Raw genomic sequence first — 24,503 nt, 5'->3', positions numbered from 1 at the left:
AAGCATGCATAGCGCCACCTACTGTATCGGAGGACGGAAAGAGGACTGCACAAACTACATGAGATGCAGGAGGGAAGAAAGGGAAAGATTACTTTCTTAACTAATCAGACAGTTCCAGGTGCAAATGCTATATTCAAACTTTATTGGTCACATTTTTAGACAGATAATACAAACAATGTGGACAATATCAAAGATGTCATTAGTTTGGGACGTGAAAAGTATATTAGCACAAAAAAGCAGATCATTATGTGCATCCTAGCTACACTGCCTATATATACAGTATATATATTATATTTTATTATATAAAAACTACATACGCCCATTATATTATTTAAATATTGAAATACTTATGACTGCCATTATTGTTACATTTTATATATTTGCTAAATATATAATAATACAGTATCGTTATTGCTTAGAATACATTTTATTTAGTAAATTCTTTCACATAGTTAAAATATTTATCAATTTCAATAAATTCAATATAAGATATTTATGACATAATTATTTTAATTATTTAGATAACATAATTTAGATTTCCTTACACTTTCAGTGTATCTTTGATAGTTTAAATATTCATTCTAATTCATATACAGGTATATAAAATAACATTTTACATCATAATAATATTATATTTTCATCATAATATAGGGTATGTATGTAATATGACATATTTGTCATTATTTAGACTTACAGTATGTATTATCTAAATAGAATTAATAAATTCCCTCACACTGTCTCTGACAGTGCTTTCTATCAATGTGTGTTGATATCATTTTATGATATTTTAATAAAGTTGTTTATTTTATTTCAATCAAAATATGTATTTATAACGTTTATATCATGTTTTTTTTTATCATTCACGTTAGCATAACAACGATGGACCGTGGTGGATCAAATACATATTTTCCCCACAGTTCATTCGCATCGCCCCTAATATACTTATCATATTTGAAAAATATTCAAACTGTGATTGTTTGTCATCAGGCGGTCCCTCCAGTGATTGAGGGTCAAGGCGAGTCAGGTGGTGGTCAGATGAAATGTTGGCGGCGGTTCCAGGCTCTCTGCAACTTCTTCTAAGTGGTCTAACAACTCTGTGAATGCTGGCCGTCTGAAGGACTCCACCTCGAGAACAAAGACATGAAACGGACAAAGCTTTTACATGCAGGTAAGTACACGTGGATGGAGATGCTACACTATTTGTTACAAAAACAAATAGCTACCATACAACAGCTGGCTGCCAGTTGTAAAAGACGCTGAGGACAGTCGGTGAGCATCTCCTTGAATGCATTCTCATCCAGCCCATAGTCCTACAATACAAAACATCGGTTATCCACATGTTAAACATGGCGCTCCACTTACAACACTTCCTCTTTTACAACATGATGACAAAGTAGTCGCACATACTCAAAACCCGTCTTTACCATGTTTGTTTTTGTATTTGTTACACTAAAATGTTTTCGATCATCAGGATAATGTAAATATTAGTCCATGACAACACAACTGAACACAAGATGCAGTTTTTAAATGAACTGGTTGAGCCACCCTTAGCAGCATGATGGGAAACATCAAGTGTGACAATCATGCAAAAAAATATCGACAAATCTGGTGTCTCATTTCGTCTCGTGACACCCCTAACAAACAGTATTATGATTAGAAATACTCATTGATAATGATAATGGTAATGGTAATGGTTTTATTTCATTAGAACATGCATCAGATTCCAATTGAGTGCATCCCATAATCAGTTCCCAGTTCCACATGTCCGAAAGAAGTAGGAAGAAGCAAAGCTTATTAAATCCTACCCCTCTATCTGGTACTTTTACAATCACTAACTGTTACATTTGTTCACTTCCTGCTTTCCTAATAAGGTTTAAGGCAGGGGTCTTAGGGTGAGACTGGGCTATATCAGGTTTTCCAAAAAAAACAAAAAAAATGCATTTATTAAAAACAAAAAAAATTAAAAAACTTCACCTTGGTTCTAATTTTCTACAATAAAAGCTCTGATAAAACATTCCACTGTTCTCAAATATCTTACTTTTTATTTTTCTACACAAAATAAGATGAAAAATAAATAAACAAATCAAGAATAAAGAAAATCAATCAATCAGTAATAAATAAATATAATAATAATAATAAAAAGTTAAGAAAACACATATAGTTGTTGGGTAGACAAATGATTTTTTTCATATTAAAATGAACAAAGCATTATTAGAGCCCTGTAGACATGACAAAACACGACTATAGTCACATTTATACTCTTTTTATTTACAACATATTGCGCAACTGCAGGGTCTTGAGACACATGCTAACTCGCAAACTAGAGAGCTAGCGACCTAAACGGTAGCCTTCAAGTTATTTCCTTTCAACTTAAATAGCCAAAAACTTACCACTTCCACACGGATAGGGAGGATAACTATTAACAGTTATTTAACCTTTAACATGAACATGAATCAAACGTAATCATTTTTTCTGGGTACATGATACCATACAGCATCCATATCAAACTTACGCGGGCCACACTGACATTAAACTTTCATATCAAAGCGGGGGCCTCAAACTAGTGTCCTGCGGGCCACATTTGGCTTGTATTGTTTCTTGAATTGGCTCATCGTTGTGCATTGTATGACTTCCTTACTCAATCCATTCCATAGTTTGATTCCACATACTGAAATGCTATGGCTAGCATAACGTAGTCCCATTCCTGCAGTAAAGTTGTACCTTGGTTCTGGGCAGTATCTCTGGGTCAGCAGGAATCCTGGCCAGGATTTCACACAACACTATTCCGAAAGAGAAAACATCCACCTGACACACGAAGTACACAAAACACATACATCAGTCATCATTCCTGTCATCAGTCCTCACATACATGGCGTCCCTCAAGTCTACCGACATATCATATATTGTACATTATAAGGTTATAATGAATACATGCATTAAAAATATTTAAATGAAATACAACTAATACATTAAAAAATATACATTTCTATTATATAATGATTCCATGTTCCTTGTACAATGAGAAACACAAAAATCAACAATTCTGTGTGTATACTATCAAGCACCTTTCGGTCATACAGCTCCCCTCGAAGCATCTCAGGAGCCATCCAAAATGCAGAGCCCACCAACGAGAGCTTCCTGCCTGCGTCTTTGACCGGCAACTCCACCACCTCTCTGGCCAGGCCAAAGTCCGTCACCAGGGCCTCCCGACCTCGACACGTCACTCGGATCAGACAGTTCTGCAGGGAGCATAAAAAGAAGACAAATGTGGTGTCTCTCACCCGGCAGAGGGTGTTGTAAGACTCAGGAACCAACCACAATAACACGCCATATTTGCAGGTTGCAGGGGTATGCTGGAGCCTATCCCAGCTGACTTGGAGAAGGGCGGGGTACACCGTGGACTGTTTGCACATTGATCCAGTGTAACCTGAAATATATGATGACTTTTGTGCCGTCCACGTGTCTTCTGATGTCAGGTCACCTATCACTATAGTCTCTGATGTCAGTATCCTTCCTGTGCACTAAATTATTCAGCTGGATCGCATGTGGAGAGGCTCAAATTAGAACAAAGACTGCCCGTGTGGGGGAAAACAAGCATCACCCATCCCATTAGTGTCGATAAATAAAAAAGGAATGACTGTCATATAAATACATATGTATTTTTTTTTAATTAATTGAGTACTATGAATTTGTACATGTTGGCAGGTCTGCGTTAACACTGAAAGTACTCCCAAAAAAAAAAAAAAAAAACACTGGTTAGTTGCAGCATTCGTATACGAAGGTACCACTGTATAAATGACAATAAAAAATAACAGCAGTATTTCCCGCTTCTCTCTCGCAGTGACTGTAGTATTGTAGACAAGTGAAGTAGTCGTACTTTTGAGTTGAGATCTCGGTGGTAAATATTCTTGTAGTGCAGGTAGATCATTCCTCTGCTGATATCGCAGGCGAGGTCCACCTTCTCTTTCCAATCCAGGGGAACATCTTTCCTAGCGAGGAGCTCCTCCAGACAACCGCCATTCACATACTGACAAAAAAGGGAGTCAAAACGAGTCAGACAGAACAAAGAAAAAACGTAAACATGCTCCACGTGAACTCACCTCTAAAATGGGATAGAGCTTCTCTTCCTTAACACATATTCCCACATATCTAGAAAAGGAATATTTACGCACATGTCATTCATATTTTTATTTCTTCCATAATATATGATACTTTTCCTTCACTGAAAAAGTAAGGAAGGCAAAGGTATTCAGAGTTTGGAGCCAAATATTATATTATTATTCATTCATTCATTCATTTTTTTTTCTCACGAGGGTTGTGCGGGGTGCTGGAGCCTATCCCAGCTGTCTTCGGGTGAGAGGCTGGGTACACCCTGGACTGGTGGCCAGCCAATCACAGAGCACATATAGACAAACAACCATTCACACTCACATTCATACCTATGGACAATTTGGAGTGGCTAATTAACCTAGCATGTTTTTGGAATGTGGGAGGACACCGGAGTACCCGGAGAAAACCCGCGCATGCACGGGGAGAACATGCAAACTCCACACAGAGATGGCCGAGGGTGGAATTGAACCCTGGTCTCCTAGCTGTGAGGCCTGCGCGCTAACCACTCGAGCACCGTGCCGCTTCTATTATTATTCTAGTCTATAATTACAAAATGACGAATAATTGGTTCCAAACCGGCGGCACGGCGGTCTGGTGGTTAGTGCGCAGACCTCACAGCTAGGAGACCAGGGTTCAATTCCACCCTCGGCCATCTCTGTGTGGAGTTTGCATGTTCTCCCCGTGCATGCGTGGGTTTTCTCCGGGTACTCCGGTTTCCTCCCACATTCCAAAAACATGCTAGGTTAATTAGCCACTCCAAATTGTCCATAGGTATGAATGCGAGTGTGAATGGTTGTTTGTCTATATGTGCCCTGTGATTGGCTGGCGACCAGTCCAGGGTGTACCCCGCCTCTCGCCCGAAGACAGCTGGGATAGGCTCCAGCACCCCCCGCGACCCTCGTGAGGAAAAAGCGGTAGAAAATGAATGAATGAATGGTTCCAAACCCAACAATATTAAGTGAATCTTTGTAGTTAGAGCACAGAAAACCAATTAACCGTACTAAACGAGGTATTACTACAACACATTTTTCATAAGAATGAAAGTCAAAGTATTTGACTTTCTAAGATATGCTGGACATTTAGTCCTAAAAAGCAGAGTTGTACAGTATGTGTTGGGGATTGTTTATATGAGGTAGGATGCTAAATGTACTGTAGTGTGTTCATTATTGTAGCAAATTGAAGAGTTTGGGATTTGAGCTTGTACCTACACTGGTATGGTCTCTTATATATATATATATATGTTATGTGTTTGTCATGTCATGTGACAGCCTTTACTGTTGCTAGGCAAACGTGATGCCAACGTCACACCTTATGTAACAGCAACTGTTTGGAGGCACAAAGGTCTCATCATTTGATTTGCCGGGGAAGGAAGCTCTAAAGCATGGATGAGGGTGTCATGGTGGGCAACAGCAGGGTTCTGTTAAAGATGTGGAACCAGCTCGTCATATTCCTACATCATACCATTTGTCTATATTATTATTTCTTCCTACAAATTGATGATAACTAGTTGGGGTAGGCAAATCGATACATATATATCGCTCGTATCGATAGAAAGGTTCGTATCAGGAGAGGAATTTTCATTTCTTTTCTATTTTTGTGCTGCCCTCTCCTGGCAATCGTGTTTTCCTTAAAGCAGGTCTCAAACACGCGGACACTAGTTTGAGGCCCCCGCCTTGATATGAAAGTTTAATGTTCGTTGCGGCCCGCGCAAGTTTGATATGGATGCTGTATGGTATCATGTACCTAGAAAAAATTATTACATTTGATTCATGTTCATGTTAAAGGTTAAATAACTGTTAATAGTTATCCTCCCTATCCGTGTGGAAGTGGTAAGTTTTTGGCTATTTAAGTTGAAATGAAATAACTTGAAGGCTACCGTTTAGGTCGCTAGCTCTCTAGTTTGCGAGTTAGCATGTGTTTCAAGACCCTGCAGTTGCGCAATATGTTGTAAATAAAAAGAGTATAAATGTGACTATAGTCGTGTTTTGTCATGTCTACAGTGGAATGTTTTATCAGAAAAAAAAAAAAAAAAAAAAAAGAGAACAGTGGAATGTTTTATCAGAGCTTTTCTTGTAGAAAATTGGAACCATGACAAAACACGACTATAGTCACATTTATACTCTTTTTATTTACAACATATTGCGCAACTGCAGGGTCTTGAGACACATGCTAACTCGCAAACTAGAGCGCTAGCGACCTAAACGGTAGCCTTCAAGTTATTTCCTTTCAACTTAAATAGCCAAAAACTTACCACTTCCACACGGATAGGGAGGATAACTATTAACAGTTATTTAACCTTTAACATGAACATGAATCAAACGTAATAATTGTTTCTGGGTACATGATACCATACAGCATCCATATCAAACTTGCGCGGGCCGCACTAACATTAAACTTTCATATCAAGGCGGGGGCCTCAAACTAGTGTCCTGCGGGCCACATTTGGCCCGCGGGCCGCGTGTTTGAGACCCCTGCTGTAGATTAAAATAATTATTCTCCCTTGTAACGAATGATATTTATGAAGGAACGATAGCAAGTCCAAGTAATGAATTGTTCTCGTGGAACTGAATGACCGTTACCTGACGATGTTGGGATGGGAGAGTTTCTGTAGCAGGCTGATTTCACGTACGATGCTGTCTTGGTCCACATCGTTTTTGTATATCTTCACCACCATCACCTTGTGGCTTGTACTGTGGACAACCTGCACACAGTAATGGGGATACTGGGGAAAGGCTTTACAATAGCAACAGGAGCTGTTAGATACTCAAGATGTACTTAGGTAACATTTGAGTATCTGAAGCAAGTGGGCCAATGGTGGAATGGTAAATATGCCCTAACTGATGGCCGGAATAAAGCAGTCTTTGATAGCAGCTTACGTGTGGGCTGCTAGCAAGGCAAAGAGTGTGGGAGGACACTGGAAGGCATACTTTGTAGACCTTGGAGAAGAAGCCACTCCCGATGAGCTCAGCGCTGAAGTTTTCCCAGAAGTCCAGCTTGCGCACGGCTGTGCGAAGTTTCTGCCAACGGTCCACGTGATAGTACTGGTCTGAAGACTCGCCATCCAGGAGCGTGGGACTGGTGGGCTCCGATACGTCCACGTCACACATGCTGGAGATGCTTGCTGGGAGAGACCAGACACACAGTAAGACTCAGATGTTGCATCATAAGACTCTTAATGTGCATCCTTACTCACACATCACAAACCAACAGGACAACCCAATACCTATCTCACTCACGGTGCAACCAAAAATACTGTGTTCAACACACAGTGTAAATGTACCACATGGGCCATGATGTCGCTATCTCGTTTGGGAGGTCGTAGGAGCAACATGGCAGCCACGTTTCCGTTAGACCAGGGGTCTCAAATACGTGGCTCGCGGGCCAAATGCGGTCCGCAGGACACGACTTTGAGGCCCCCACCTTGATATGAAAGTTTAATGTCAGTGCGGCCCGCGCAAGTTTGATATGGATGCTGTATGGTATCATGTACCCAGAAAAAATGATTACGTTTGATTCATGTTCATGTTAAAGGTTAAATAACTGTTAATAGTTATCCTCCCTATCCGTGTGGAAGTGGTAAGTTTTTGGCTATTTAAGTTGAAAGGAAATAACTTGAAGGCTAGCGTTTAGGTCGCTAGCTCTCTAGTTTGCGAGTTAGCATGTGTCTCAAGACCCTGCAGTTGCGCAATATGTTGTAAATAAAAAGAGTATAAATGTGACTATAGTCGTGTTTTGTCATGTCTACAGGGCTCTAATAATGCTTTGTTCATTTTAATATGAAAAAAATAAGTTGTCTACCCACCAACTATATGTGGTTTCTTAAGTTTTTATTATTTGCTGTTTTATTATTATTTATTTATTTATTTATTACTGATTGATTTTCTTTATTCTTGATTTGTTTATTTTTTTAATCTTATTTTGTGTAGAAAAATAAAAAGTAAGATTTGAGAACAGTGGAATGTTTTATCAGAGCTTTTATTGTAGAAAATTGGAACCAAAGCAAAGTTTTTTTTATTTTTTGGTTTTTAATAAATGCGTTTTTTTTTGTTTTTTTTTTTGTAAAACCTGATGCGGCCAGTCTCACCCAGACCCTAGCTCCAGTGGCGCCCAAGTAAATTGAGTTTGAGACCCCTGCGTTAGACTGCGGTCAGCTGTAGCTACAGCTGTACATTACCACCACCAGTGTGGGACTGAGGAGTACCTCGGGAAAGCGTAATAAAGTATAATCCATTATTATTATATTACTGAAACACAATAAAAGAACTGTTAATAAAAGGTGTCAACTGTTTTCCAATATAAAAGCATAAAAATGTATTTTGGAGACACTTTTGAAATCGGGTCTCCAAATACTGCAGTAAACAAATATACTTGGATATCCTACAAACGGCTGGTAATGAGCTGTTGCCAGGTGTCAAGGATAGACGGTTATTAAACAGACTCGTGGGTGGCATGGACATGCAAATTGTGCATTTCAATAACTGAAAGAGCCCTCAGATGAAAGACAGGCTCATAAAAAGGGTTCACTCTCCCACACACTCCACTGCGCGGATGAGGGAAATCACTTTTCACTCTACAGGCTGAAACAATGGCAGTGAATAATGTGAGGACCGAAATAGAGATTGGGCTGGTGGACAACAAGACACAGATCACCTACATTAACTATATCCATCCTCAGGTCCGTGTCTTATCATATGATATGATTATATCATCATCTGTCAGCAGTATCAAACACGATTAGTGACAGTCTATGTGTATGCACATGATCATAACCACATTAGAATGGGACAGTCGGTGACACAGTGGGTGGTAACTCAGCTCCTAACACAGGGGTCTCAAACACGCGGAGGCCAAATGTGGCCCGCAGGACACTAGTTTGAGGCCCCCGCCTTGATATGAAAGTTTAATGTTAGTTTGATATGGATGCTGTATGGTATCATGTACCCAGAAAAAATGATTACGTTTGATTCATGTTCATGTTAAAGGTTAAATAACTGTTAATAGTTATCCTCCCTATCCGTGTGGAAGTGGTATGTTTTTGGCTATTTAAGTTGAAAGGAAATAACTTGAAGGCTACCGTTTAGGTCGCTAGCTCTCTAGTTTGCGAGTTAGCATGTGTCTCAAGACGCTGCAGTTGCGCAATATGTTGTAAATAAAAAGAGTATAAATGTGACTATAGTCGTGTTTTGTCATGTCTACAGGGCTCTAATAATGCTTTGTTCATTTTAATATGAAAAAAATCATTTGTCTACCCACCAACTATATGTGCTTTCTTAACTTTTTATTATTTGTCGTTTTATTATTATTATTATATTTATTTATTTATTACTGATTGATTTTCTTTATTCTTGATTTGTTTATTTTTTATCTTATTTTGTGCAGAAAAATAAAAATTAAGATATTTGAGAACAGTGGAATGTTTTATCAGAGCTTTTCTTGTAGAAAATCGGAACAAAAGTAAAGTTTATTAATTTTTCTGTTTTTAACAAATGCGTTTTTTTTTTTTTTTTTTAATGGAAAACCTGATGCGGCCCAGCCTCGCCCAGACCCTAGCTCCAGTGGCCCCCAAGTAAATTGAGTTTGAGACCCCTGTCCTAACACATCTTGCTCCTATACACCTGGTCTGCCAGAGAAGAAGACGTCTACACACAAATAAACATGCAAAATTACACCCCTATTTAAACTCCGCTCGGCATGCTGGGTAACCCCGCACACTTCACTATATTAAAAACAGACACCTCTTGATACTTTTGGGTCTTATTGGACACTTTTGGAGACTAACGTGAACGCACCTCCACACCTAAAAGCATTCCAAATCTCCTCAGTGACATAATAGACCCAGCAGTCCTGGGACAGAGGACTGGGGGGGGGGGGCAGCACTGAATGTTTCTCCCCCACCACAAAAGCCCCTGCAATGATGTCGGTGGGAAGAACACAGTGACACGCTAACACAATTGGCGGCGCTTTTGCTCATTAAGCCGTGGAGAATCAACGCTGCTTTCCGTGCTGCTTTGTTCCCACAGAAGCACAAGTCAAGCTCTCTCTCTTTCTCTCTCTCGCTCTCTCTCTCGCCCGGTTCTACCCTTTCCACTCTCAATCTGTCTTTGTTTCACAAAGCAGTGTCGCAAATGTACATTTTGCAAATAAAATTTGATGGTCAAATTTGAACTCAACACTAAATGAAGCCCAATGATGTTCTTCCAGAAAAACTAAACTGTAAAAAGGGATAATAGGTTAATATTCAAATTCAAAATCAGGAAGAAAAAAGGAAAATGAAGGAAAATAAGAAATAAGATAAATAAGATCGACAGTGGATCAGTTAGAGGAAGAGTAGGTCACCCAGAAAGCGGAACGTGAATAAAATCTAATGAATTAATAATCATAATATTAATTCCAAATTACTTTCATCTGGAAAATATTCATATTATAAATTAAAAATCATATGTCATTAAGAAAATCACAACAAAAAAATCGAAAAAGTGAAAATTACACATGCAATTTTAATAATAGGTAATTATAATTTATTCTAAATTCTTATAATTTGGAAAACATGAAAACAAAAACAAACAATATGCAAATATGATAATAATCATAATTCACAATCATTTTTATTTTGTAAATATTCAGATTTCAGGAAAATCCATCCTTTCATCTATTATCTATGACGATTATCCTTGTGATTGTGGGGGTATGCTGGAGTCTATCCCAGCTCAACTGGTTGCCAGCCAATCACAGGGCACATGTAGACAAACAACCATTCACACTCACATTCATACCTATGGACAATTTGGAGTTGCTAGTTAACCCACAGAAAGAATATGAAAATAGAAGAATATGAAAGTACATAAAAATACCGGGTGAAACCATCCACACCGATTTTACATTCCCAAAAACGTATTCTAACACTTTTCATGTACATCTTACTTTCCCCCTCTCCTTGTATTTTTATGAGCTTCCTTGCTCATGGTGACCACAAAGCGTGGAAACAAATACACGAGTGACATCACGGCCCTCCTTCCTGAAGACTGTGAAGGTAGTATTTAGGGTAAACCACTAATGTTGACGTCCAGGAAAGAAAATGCTAATGCAGTATCCCAACTTCATGGAACGATCATCTAGAACAGTGACCACACTTTTTCAGCCTGTCAGCTACTTTTGAAATGACAAAGTCCCAAAGATCTGCCACTTATTATAGTCATATAGAACATATATATATTTAGTATTTTGGATAACACTGGCTATTTATGTGCAGTACATTGTACATGTACTGTATATCAGGGGTGCATGCAGCCGATGGTTCATTCAGCAGCCAAAACCAAGACAACAAATTGAAAAGGTTTCAGCAATGGTCGTATTTTACAGTTAATCATGAAATAATAGTCACACAAACCAAAATGTAGAAGGCATACATTTTTCTTTTTTCTTTTAACTCAAGCTTTGTGAAGGTTAAGCTTTTTTAACCAGGGGTCTCAAACACGCGGCCCGCGGGCCAAATGTGGCCCGCAGGACACTAGTTTGAGGCCCCCGCCTTGATATGAAAGTTTAATGTTAGTTTGATATGGATGCTGTATGGTATCATGTACCCAGAAAAAAATATTACGTTTGATTCATGTTCATGTTAAAGGTTAAATAACTGTTAATATCTATCCTCCCTATCCGTGTGGAAGTGGTAAGTTTTTGGCTATTTAAGTTGAAAGGAAATAACTTGAAGGCTACCGTTTAGGTCGCTAGCTCTCTAGTTTGCGAGTTAGCATGTGTCTCAAGACCCTGCAGTTGCGCAATATGTTGTAAATAAAAAGAGTATAAATGTGACTATAGTCGTGTTTTGTCATGTCTACAGGGCTCTAATAATGCTTTGTTCATTTTAATATGAAAAAAATCATTTGTCTACCCAACAACTATATGTGCTTTCTTAACTTTTTATTATTTGCCCTTTTATTATTATTATTATATTTATTTATTTATTACTGATTGATTGATTTTCTTTATTCTTGATTTGTTTATTTATTTTTCATCTTATTTTGTGTAGAAAAATAAAAAGTAAGATATTTGAGAACAGTGGAATGTTTTATCAGAGCTTTTATTGTAGAAAATTGGAACCAAAGCGAAGTTTTTTAATTTTTTTTGTTTTTAATAAATGCGTTTTTTTCTTTTCTTTTTTTGGAAAACCTGATGCGGCCCAGTCTCACCCAGACCCGAGCTCCAGTGGCCCCCAAGTAAATTGAGTTTGAGACCCCTGATTTAAACTGAACAAGCTTCATGTATGCCTGTGGTAAAGAAATGGCCATTTTTACTTCCATACCAACGTCATCCGTGTGCACATTGTAACGTTCACACTGACTGGATATTTTTCTAGCACGGTTCTCAGGGTGCTAGAGGTTAAACTAGCATAAAATGTTGTACGTAGTGGAGCGGATTTTTGCAGCCAACTGAGAGTTGAACCTGTGACAGACCATCAAGGGGAGTATCAGTACTAACCATCAGCATAGCCGAGCCTACAGCATCCAGCCAATGAGGAATGACCAAGGAGACATTTTTCACCGCTTTCTAGTCCTGTCTGGAATGTTGAAATCCTGATATGTGAGTGTGATATTGGCAGTATACATGTGGAAAATATACTGCTACGCTCACACACACAAAGACTGAATCATGTCCGTGTGTTTTGTACCCGCAAAGATATCAACTCTGCAGAATGTACGCCAAAAAGGGAAGCTGCAGCAGAGCACAGCGAAATATGCCTCAAAAACCTTTAAGGAGTTGGACCTTCTGCAACAAATTCATGATGCTAATTACGATTCCACTGTATATTGATACAGTAAACCTCGGATATATCGGACTCGGATATATCGGAAATTCGCTCACAACGGACAGATAAAAAAGAACCAATTTTTCTGTAAAATTCATTGCATATATCGGATTTTTTATAACGGATTTCGCCTATTTCGGACAAAATCTCCAGTCCCGTTCCGATGCATTTCCATGAAATTTCCCTGGCATATATCGGATGGCCGCATCGTGGCGCTCCGATTCGCCGAATGGTGACAGGCCGCTATACGACGTCATTTGCAGCGTTTGCAGCGTTGCCTGCGCGTCCAGGTACATTGGAAACATAGTCAAGGAAGTGCCTTTTTATAACGGATAAAATCCCATTTACGCATATACCGGATATAAATCCCATATATGCGTAAAACGGACATTTTCCGGTATACGCATATAACGGATTTCGCTTATATCGGACAAAACCAGTGGGAACAATTGAATCCGATATATCCGAGGTTTACTGTACCATGGAATGAATGCTCCCATTGCAATCTGAAAAGTTGCAAACATACTGTAGGACATGGTCCCGTTGAAGTGATGTCATAAATACCACACTATGCCTGCGGCCTTCATTGTGTGAGCATCCATGGGAGACGCTGAAGTTCAATCTACTCCCAGAAAATAGAATATTGACCCGGTCAGACAAACGCTATGCAACAAAGTGTGACAACGATAGCAGAGCGGAAGCTTGCACACGACACCAAGAGTCGACAGTGCATGCAATATCCCGATCCCGGATAATGAACAGGGCATGATTCAAGTTGGACACTAATGTAATCACTGCCTGTTTACACTGAACACAAGTGGAGGTTGTCAACCATGTAAGATAGCTACAGGGGGGGGGGGGGGGGGGGGGCGTACAATACAGGCCACAGGTTTGGACACACCGTCTTATTCTTTACAGGGCTGGACAATAACGATGTACCAATGGCCCGCGGCAATTTAAATAAAATTGGGCCACGTAAATCCAATCAGTGATATTCCCGTGGGGCAAGTGCACTTTGGCATGCCATACTGCCAAGAGTTCTTTAAAAGCGGTTCTTGTTGGGTGTTGGTAAAACAAACCAATCCTTGCAAATCTTGAAATGGACCAATCAGAATCGTTTATTTAGACCGTGGTCCGAGTTTTACCCACACCCGTTCTTGTTCGCGATCAACCAATCAGCGATGGTTTGACTAGGAAAACATCCATCATGGCGTCCCTGCCAACATGGTCTAATTCTTCAACAACTTCTGAAGGAAAACATCAAAAAGTGATGAAGCAGTGCCTCCTAAACAAGTATTTTATTAGCGGTTAGCAAATCAAATGATGGCACAGGTGAGTGAATCACATTGCTGTGATAATTTGAAGTGGTCACAATGAAACACCACCCATTAGATCCGATACCAAGTGATGATTTTTTTGCACAAGCTACAAAATCTAGCGCTTCCATTTCTCGGTGGATTTTTATCAACCTTTGCTTCACAAATTATTGTTTGACCGTTGAGCATTTTTTTTCTGGATTAAAAACACTTTACTAGTACACAAATGTGTCTATTCAATAATGTTTCATTGTGGTGCACAACTTCTAAAAGTGCCTAGAAGTCTCTTGACAATCCGGATTTCCATGCAACGTCATGATCTATGTAGGAAAACAATAAATGATCATCATTTCATCTTTATTTCAGATTCTCATGTGATGCCACAAAAATCAGATGATTCCCCAAGGATTCCCCATGGGCAAGTCATTTTGGTTTTTAATGTAGAGCCCTGCTTTATTTTCAGGACTATTTACATTGTACATTCACATGTACTTAACCAATAACATGTAAAATAACTCAAAATATGCCTTTTAGTTTTGCTAGCACTGCAAACCCTTGGTGTTCTTTCAAGTCACCTGAAATGGTTTTCGTTTCACATGTGTACATACTGGAATTTCTTGCCTTATTAATGGGGTTGGACCATAACATTTGACAGAAAAAGGCAAACTGGGGTGTACGAAAACCAGACATGGATGGAGGACATGGACAGATGATCCCATTGATGGGATATACAGTAAACCTGGGATATATCGGATTCAATTGTTCCCACTGGTTTTGTCCGATATAAGCGAAATCCGTTATATGCGTATACCGGAAAATGTCCCGTTTTACGCATATATGGGATTTATATCCGGTATATGCGTAAATGGGATTTTATCCGTTATAAAAAGGCACTTCCTTGACTATGTTTCCAATGTACCTGGACGCGCAGGCAACGCTGCAAACGCTGCAAATGACGTCGTATAGCGGCCTGTCACCATTCGGCGAATCGGAGCGCCACGATGCGGCCATCCGATATATGCCAGGGAAATTTCATGGAAATGCATTGGAAGGGGACTGGAGATTTTGTCCGAAATAGGCGAAATCCGTTATAAAAAATCCGATATATGCAATGAATTTTTATTGGAAATGCATTACAGAAAAATCGGTTCTTTTTTATCTGTCCGTTGTGAGCGAATTTCCGATATATCCGAGGTTTACTGTACTGTATCCAGCTCTAGGGATTTTTTTTATGCAGTGAATACTTTGCCTGATACTGTGTTTCAGTGTGGTATTTGAAACGATACCAACTCTGATTCCACCAACAGACAACCAGGATAGACGTGAGAATGACGGCTGACAAAAGCTGTTACTTATTTGAAAAACACTTCACCCATACAGGTTAGAAATACTACAAATACTACAAAGAAGAGGTGCTTTGGAGAGTATTTGTCAATACTTACTCAACTGATTGACTAAGCTATTCGTATGCATCTTGTGGTTGTTAGAACAAAGCCAGACGTCTGCAGAAACTGAGGAGGAACCACAAACATGCAAGAGCAAATGAGCAAAGCAGTCACATGACACCACGGAACGCGTGCCGCGCTGAAATCAATACACCAAAGTGGGTCAGCACGTTGACACGGCACAAAAAAAAAATACTCATTATTGCATGAATTTGCTTTTTGAAGCGCATGTCAACACCTTGGCTAGATGGTGTGACTTTTTAAAAGTGGGATTAACACAGGTAGACTATGTGATGGTAAAGCACACCTATGTTGCGTATATGTCAGGATGATCAGAGTGGCGTTTGTACGCATGCACCATCTCTATGGAGGGCGAATGGTGCAACATTCACAACATTATACAGTAAACCTCGGATATATCGGACTCGGATATATCGGAAATTCGCTCACAACGGACAGATAAAAAAGAACCAATTTTTCTGTAATGCATTTCCAATAAAAATTCATTGCATATATCGGATTTTTTATAACGGACTTCGCCCATTTCGGACAAAATCTCCAGTCCCGTTCCAATGCATTTCCATGAAATTTCCCTCGCATATATCGGATGGCGCTCCGATTCGCCGAATGGTGACAGGCCGCTATACGACGTCATTTGCAGCGTTTGCAGCGTTGCCTGCGCGTCCAGGTACATTGGAAACATAGTCAAGGAAGTGCCTTTTTATAACGGATATAAATCCCATATATGCGTAAAACGGACATTTTCCGGTATACGCATATAACGGATTTCGCTTATATCGGACAAAACCAGTGGGAACAATTGAATCCGATATATCCCAGGTTTACTGTATTCACAGGACAATAATATCGAGCATGTTTACAACAGCAAAGACACACATTTAAGATACACAAGATGACACGAGTCATTATTTTTTAAGTATATTATACAAAAAAACATAGCTATTTTAATAAGTGTCAGGCACTTTTAATAAGTGAGAAAAACTTGCAACTTTCTTTTGTCTTATTTTGATTCAAAGAAAAGCAAGACTTCCTCTATAGTGATCATTTATATGTATTAAGAATTGTTTTCTAACAATATAAAACCATACAAATGTGTTTGGTGATAGCATATTTGGCTTTCTGGAGCACACTAATTGGAATTAAATTATTTCTCAAAAGAAAAATGTATTTGGTTAGAGTTGTACTTTCTGGAAGGGATCCATGATGCTAATCAAGGATCCGCTGTATACTGCATTACGAACAATAACACTTAGCTATTGGGAGAACAAGAACCACACACACCTGAAATGACTAAAGTTGCCCCCTAGCGTTTGGGAGGCACACAGCATGTGTCCAAAAATGGAATTACAGATAGAGCATATAAACTGTACTTCACATAGAAGTATATGGCCAAAAAATCCATATTACCAAGTGGAACCTCCGTTAGCACATGCACCATTTAGCATTTACGTCAAAACATTTGCCTTGGTTCATGAACATTTCCCGATTAGCCGATAATTTCGCATCTGCATTATTGTGTTATTAAAATATTAATAACATAATTAATACATACACGAGTCCACATGTGTTCAGAGTGGATTTTTATCACAAACTGTCCTTGTTAGCATCATGTTAGCATGGAAGTCAGAACCGAAGGTCATTGTGGTACTTCCGGGTAGCTGCTTAATACATTTGTAAGCCCTTACAAAATTGCATTTAAAACATTTTGTGAGATTTGAACACACTTTTTGACATTTTCAGCCCTTAATTTCAAATTATTGAATTTCAGACATTTTAAAATCCCATTTAACCCCTGCTTTTATTCGTCCTATATGCATTTATTGAAACGTGACAGGGTGTCCTGAACATCTGGACTTATAATATATAGTATTTACGTCAAATTGAAAAAAAAATATATATATATTGTGACAATTATGTCACGTCAGGCTTTCCATAGCAATTTCAAGGCTTCTTTTCTACAAATACATCGAAGAAATGTAAGAACAGTTGAGTTGTAATATTTAAAGCATTAAAAATGTTGAATGAACCTTTATGATAAAACAAAAATGTATACAAAGCTTTTGGAACTGAGCTAGCTTACCTGACACACCGCCATCTTGGGATATAAAGTCACATGACAACCATAACAAATGTTTTCTATACGTCACAATGCGTTCAAGTCAAGCTCAAAGCTGTGTGGGACACATTTGAACACATTAAATTTGAAGTTTTGACGCTTACAAACCCACCTGTATGTTTTCATATTGAATTAAAACAAGACTAATTTTGAATTTGTGGTAAAAACGGCAGAAACGAATCATGGACTCACCTCAGTGACTGCTTTAGTTGGAACAGGTGATGTGGTTAACGAATCATACATCCAACACAGGAAGTGAAGCGGTGTTATCTCTCTGTCTTTGGCGCGGAGGCAGAATGGCTCCAGGATGAATGTTTCATGTTGTCTGATAAACCACATCACACTCACACATCACCGCCGTGGATGCAACTCCACCCACCAGTCGAGGACGTGCGAGTCATAAACGAGTGGTTCAAACCCGTGAGTTTTTAACCGACTCACGGGTATTCGTCTCCCGGGTTCTGCTTGCTGTGAAGTATGACTCGGGCGTCACGAGTAGCCGATACACTCCAGTGAGTCACTCGTAATGCCTCGAGTTAGCAAAAAGGCATCGAGCTTCCCATCACTACACTGCTGAGGTGGGCGGGTGTATTTTTTTTGTTTTGTTGTTAATATTGTTATTGATGTTGTTATATTCATATTACCAGAATATATCCAAGTTATCACACTCTATGATTTTCGCATCCATCCACCCACCAGTTGGTGCGTGCGAGTGCACGTGTGTCGAGGACGTGCGAGTCATAAACGAGTGGTTCAAACCCGTGAGTTTTTAATCGACTCACGGGTATTCGTCTCCCGGGTTGTGCTTGCTGCGGGCGGCACGAGTAGCCGATACACTTCAGTGAGTCACTCGTAATGACTCGAGTTGGCAAAAAGGCATCGACTTCCCATCACTACACTGCTGAGGTGGGCGGGTGTATTTTTTTTGTTTTGTTGTTAATATTCTTATTGATGTTGTTATATTCATATTACCAGAATATATCCAAGTTATCACACTCTATGATTTTCGCATCCATCCACCTACCAGTTGGTGCGTGCGAGTGCACGTGTGTCGAGGACGTGCGAGTCATAAACGAGTGGTTCAAACCCGTGAGTTTTTAACCAACTCACGGGTATTCGTCTTCCGGGTTCTGCTTACTGTGAGGTATGACTCGGGCGGCACGAGTAGCCGATACACTTCAGTGAGTCACTCGTAATGACTCGAGTTAGCAAAAAGGCATCGAGCTTCCCATCACTACACTGCTGAGGTGGGCGGGTGTATTTTTTTGTTTTGTTGCTAATATTGTTATTGATGTTGTTATATTCATATTACTAGATATATCCAAGTTATCACACTCTATGATTTTGGCATCCATGCGCCCACCTAGTGATGCACATATTCGGTGGTACTTGGCAGCAGGAGTTGAAGCCTCCAGACAAATATTTAGTCAAGGATTAGTCTCCTAGAAGCTGCTTGTACTGATGAGATGTTTCTAGACAACCCAGCACACAGTAGAGGAGGGAGGGGTGCGTAATGTGTGTGTGCGGGCACGTGTGAGAAACAATGGCCCAAAGTATCAACTCCCACTCAGGCCGTGTGGGAAATGAATAGACTCCAGCACAAAGCACACAATAAATAACAACGCCATGTACACTCTAGACTGAATGAGAGCTTTACATTATCAAACAAATAATAGCTTGGTGGGTTAGCATGATGGGTGGAAAATCTGGCTTTAGTGTTCGGCAATGTTATCCATCTATAAGCGATCTGCATTAAAAAATATTATGAAATATTAATAATTAGGCCAACATTAGCAGACGTAAACATCACTCACAGTAGTACTTGCGTGAGTAGTCACGTCAACACTGCCATCTAGTGGTCACAATGAGATACAACAAGAAAAGGTACTTCAATGAGTAAAAAAAAATTGTGCTCTGATTTATTTTTTAATTGATAAGTGTTAAAATGTAAAAGTTGTGTAATGTTAAGCATTGATAAATTAAAAGCTAGTTAGCATAGTTAGCATATCAATCAGTGTTAACTTGTGCATTACATGCTCAGCATTAATTGGCAGTCATTATCTTCTGGGAACTCCTCATAATGCTCCATAATTACGTACTCAATTTTTTGAAAATACTAAATATATATATATAATATAATATATAAATATATAGGAAGTAGAATAATATGATATCAAATATATATATATATATATGTATATATATATGATATCGGTATCAGATTTTTTCCCAATCATGAAAACTGATATTAAAAAATGCTGTATACAACACATATGCGGAGGTATGTCATTTTACACATATTGGTATCAGCAAAAAAAAAAAACAATATCCGCATCCCTAATTTTAATATATATTTTTGTATTATACACTTGCAATGATTTAAAAAATATATTTTTTTGAAAGCCAATTCATATTTTTTACATTAGAAATATAGGCAACAATTCATATAAATTAACATATATATGTACGCAGTATAATACAAATACATATAGTAACCCCTTGAATTTCAGAATAAGTTCAATGACAAAAAGACAAAGGCGTGTCCTCACTCTGTTTTTATTTGATGGACAGAGTGAATTCAGTACATGCTGGACTAAAAGTATCAGCAGTAGAAACAGACACTTGGTCATACACACAATAAATACATAAACTCCAAAGCAACTTCTATACCACCCAATCAATCTTCACTTTGCAGTGAATGACTAAATACATTCATAAATGAGTTATTTCCTATCTCGGATATAAATAAGGTACTTCGGTACATGGTTGAGTTACAGCAGCAAGAAAGCAATTTCAAGGCAAAGCCAGTTTTTCAGGTCAATCCTGCCACCGACGGGCCAAGGAGAGCGACAGCATGTTTAAAACTACCCCAACACCACTTGGTCATTCGCTTGGATGACCAACCTCTGATTTACAGCATGTGGAACACAAATCCAGCAGGCACTGATAGATACAGTAAAACCGATACTTCCTTTGGTATGCAACCACAGCACTTTGGATCAAGACACTAAAAAGGCATTCATTCCGACGAGCAGGTCTCCAAGTACAGTCATACGCACTGGACTCAAATGTAAAAGCTAGCTACATCTGAGAATTAGTTTAGCTCTGGACTAGCATCACATTCTCTCATTGCATGTTATATTATATTAGACAAACAAACCAAATCATGTTGCTTTGTTTGTGTTAAGGCAGGGATGCTCGAACCGCCAAGGCTGGCAGACTGACCAATCAAAGAATGCCGTAGTCATTTTTATGTTTGGAATTTTGGAACTGAAAAAAAAACTGCGGCCCAGGGTTCATTTGTGGCCTACAGTGGCGGCACATTGTGAAAATATAATAAATCAAGAAAACAAAAAAAAAGCAAAATTAACAATAATTTTGTAAGAATGAAGTCAAAATATTAAGAGAAAAAGTTGGACAATAAAAGTTGTAAATTTAAGTTGAAATATTAAACAACAAAAAAAAAACATTATTTTTCTGAAAGCATATTGTGGACAAGTGGTTAGCACGTAGGCCACAGGGGATCGGGAACACCTGGGTTCAATTCTCCGCTAGGCACCTCTATGTGGAGTTCTCTCCCGGTACTCCGGTTTCCTCCCACATTCCAAAAACATGCTAGGTTAATTAGCCACTCCAAATTGTCCATAGGTATGAATGTGAGTGTGAATGGTTGTTTGTCTATATGTGCCCTGTGATTGGCTGGCCACCAGTCCAGGGTGTACAAGACAGCTGGGATAGGCTCCAGCACGCCCGCAACCGGTGAGGATAAGCGGCATAGAAAATAAATGAAAAACAAAATGAAGTTCTAACTTTTGGAATTTAAATAAAAAACATAAGAAATTGAAAAAATACAGCAGCAATTTTAGAGGGTAAAAAATTCAAAATATTAAAAGAGAAAAAAGCAGTCATCCGTCATTTTTCTATGCCGCTTGTCCCCTTGGTCTCAGGGGTATGCTGGAGCCTATCCCGGTTGTCTTAAGGTGAGAGGTGGGGGTAGACCCTGGACTGGTTGCCATCCAAAGTTGTAATCTAACGAGAAAAAGTTGTGATTTTACAAGAATAATGTCATCATATTATGAGAGAAAATTCCGTCATTTTAGTTTTGTATTGTTGAAATATTAAAGGAAAAGATAAAGTCAGTATTATGAGAAACAAAACTAAATAAAATTGTAAATTTGGGAAAATTTGGTTTAAAATTAGGTGGGAAAATAAATTGAAAAAATCAGTAATTTGACAGGAATAAAGTCAAAATACTAAAAAAAAAAAAAGTTGTAATGAAACGAGAAAAATCATATTTGGGAAGCAGCAAAAATGTTGCTTTCCAAAATATGAAAGCGGCCATGCATCCTTTCAGTTTTCAATATGCGGCCTTGGCTAATAATTCCAAACTAACGACTGCATAGAATGGAAGGAATTAGCAGCTTTGATGGCCTAGTGAGAAGTCCTTCCAGACCTGCAGCAGTCGGGAAGACTGAAAGCCGTTGACCAGAACAAGTCTGGCAAACGTGCACCGGTCATACTCCAGATTCCGGATCTCAAACAGGTTCCTGAACGTCAGCCAGGTTATTGCGTACGCGGGCCGGATACCAAGCACACGCAGACACAGTCCCACGTACACGTCCTCCAGTGGGACCATCCGGGTGAATCTGGAGGCCCAGGAGATCTCGGCGGCCAGGTCTATTGAGAAGACATAACCAGCGCCGGATACGTACGGCGGGAAGCCGTCTTCGGGGTACATCTGCTCTGAAAGCACCCACTTGCTGTCACCCTTCCTCCTGGGTTTGCCATCGCTTATGACCGACCCCGTGATGTAGCCACGCCTCGGAGAACGCCTCAGCATCCTGACCAGGTAGAAGACATTCACAAATATGTCAGCGTCCACCTTCATGGCGTAGACGACGTCGGGGCAGAAGGTGGCCAGCCAGTTCATAATCATCATGGTCTTGATGGTGAGGTTCTCGTAAGTGTCCATGAAGTCCATCTGGATGAGGTCTGCGTGAGTCCCGCTTTCCTGCCCCAGCATGTCCTGAGTGCTTCTCCCCGGCCCCCCCTCAGAGACCCCCATGTAAAACAGGGTGAGGGTGTCCTGGCTGGCTGTACCCCATGTTTTCCTGATGGCCTCCCTAGCTGAGTAGTCATGCGGGGCCACTGGGACCATGAAGACCAGGAAGGGTTTTCTGACTTTGCAGGCAGCAGGCTGGTTGAGAATGTATGTGTACGTTTCCGGCGACAGGAGTTTGTACTCTTCTGCCGGAAGCGGTTGTGGAAGTTCCTTGACGGATCCATTTCTTGTACGAAACGCGTAAACACACACGACAACCACGACGGAGACGACGAGGAGCTTTACAAACCTTCTCAAGACGTGTGTCCTCCCAAAGACATGTGTCCTCATTGCACCCCAGGTCCACTTTTTCGAGGTGTTTCAGTCTATAGATGGAATACTTGAATGGCAAACCCGGAAATGATGCAGGAGGGGTCGGCACCTGAGGGTGGATACAAATACCGATTTTACAGATACCGAAGGAAGTGTTTTTCACTTCTCATTTGTGTTTATTTTCATTATAAATTTATTATATGTTGTGAACAAAACGCTAAAATCTTTGATTGACAACCAGCGGTACATTTTTAGACAGGCCGAGTAGCCTACCCGGTCGACAAGGGCCAGACATTAGGGGGCGGGGTCTTCCTCCAGCCGCGAAACAGCCTTGTGCCTTCCTCACACTTCCTGGTTGTGTCACGTGTTCTATTGTTTACCTTGACTCCCTGACGGAATATCTGTCTTCAATCGCACCGGGAAAGTAAGAAAGTAGTTACATTACTAAAGTGAAAGCGAACAAACAGTATTGTCATTATAGAAGCAAAGGTATTAGTTTTTAGAGAAAACTATTTTCCACATTCAATTCACTACAATATGTGCGTCGTATCATTTACAGTATCCGGGTATTACAATTAAAATGATTAATGAACGTATAGCATTATTTCATAGCTCACATTCAATTTCAACATCTAAGTAGTTTAGGAAAATTATATTTCACTGTGTGTTTTTGGTAATTTAAGTGACACGAGTGTATGAGTTTAAAGTGGCCACTAGATGGCAGCAGAAGCTCACGTACAATAACAACAACAACCTTCCCTGTCAGCTTTACCATCAACTACTATTTTTGAATTATATAATATTAGAAAATTAATATGACATCAGTGCAACCGTGTAAACTGTGCTCACACACCCCCCCACGCACAAAATGTGTGATGTCTTGCAGATGTGTGTCACCTATTTCCAAAATGAAGATAGTATGTGTCTAATGGGTCACCTGACCTTTGGGAAATGCCACAGGCTACTCTTAGTTTTTTGGACTTTTTAATAGCTGCTTTACCGCCATATCTAGACTTTGGCAAACGCTTGACATTTTCAATATTTCCAGCACTTTGTAGACTTTGATGGCTGCCAACCGACCATCACAATAGAACAACATTTTGACAACAATAGCACCAAAAATGAATGTTTTCACTGACATTTTATTCACACTTATATTTTATGTAGGCAGCCGACACACCTTCTCTTGCAGGACAGTAAATCACAAAATAATAGTATTCCCAGATATTAGAATTACAATTAAGCTAACATGCATGTGTTTGGAATGTGGGAGTACTCCCGTATTCCAAGATCATAGTGATCCAAGATAAGGAGAGAC

At 39.5% G+C, this 24,503-nt stretch overlaps 2 protein-coding genes across 4 annotated transcripts; both read right to left on the bottom strand.

Annotated features, from left to right (window-relative positions):
* Positions 1–112: 112 nt before the first annotated feature.
* On the bottom strand, positions 113–18,185 carry zgc:162952 (PKc_LIMK_like_unk domain-containing protein). Of its 3 annotated transcripts, none has more exons than XM_058070089.1 (10): positions 18,004–18,185; positions 15,672–15,740; positions 7,038–7,231; positions 6,690–6,811; positions 4,101–4,149; positions 3,878–4,027; positions 3,066–3,239; positions 2,722–2,805; positions 1,224–1,310; positions 113–1,125 (listed from the first exon to the last, which is right to left on the bottom strand). In XM_058070089.1, the coding sequence occupies exons 2-10, from the start codon at positions 15,700–15,702 to the stop codon at positions 1,021–1,023; spliced, it is 996 nt and encodes a 331-aa protein (XP_057926072.1). In that variant the 5' UTR covers positions 15,703–15,740; positions 18,004–18,185; the 3' UTR covers positions 113–1,020. The 3 variants fall into 3 exon arrangements, with proteins under 3 accessions (XP_057926072.1, XP_057926073.1, XP_057926074.1); XM_058070090.1 differs by having other exon boundaries at positions 7,047–7,231; XM_058070091.1 differs by lacking the exon at positions 15,672–15,740.
* A 2,184-nt stretch (positions 18,186–20,369) lies between these two features.
* LOC131128214 (beta-1,3-galactosyltransferase 1-like) lies at positions 20,370–23,550 on the bottom strand. The gene is made up of 2 exons (XM_058070852.1): positions 23,459–23,550; positions 20,370–23,294 (listed from the first exon to the last, which is right to left on the bottom strand). Exon 2 carries the CDS (start codon positions 23,201–23,203, stop codon positions 22,226–22,228), a length of 978 nt encoding a protein of 325 aa, XP_057926835.1. The 5' UTR covers positions 23,204–23,294; positions 23,459–23,550; the 3' UTR covers positions 20,370–22,225.
* Between the last annotated feature and the right edge of the window lie 953 nt (positions 23,551–24,503).

The sequence above is a fragment of the Doryrhamphus excisus genome, chromosome 4 (assembly GCF_030265055.1).
Source record: "Doryrhamphus excisus isolate RoL2022-K1 chromosome 4, RoL_Dexc_1.0, whole genome shotgun sequence".
Classification (NCBI taxonomy): domain Eukaryota; kingdom Metazoa; phylum Chordata; class Actinopteri; order Syngnathiformes; family Syngnathidae; genus Doryrhamphus; species Doryrhamphus excisus.
This window is presented reverse-complemented; position numbering and strand designations above follow the sequence as displayed.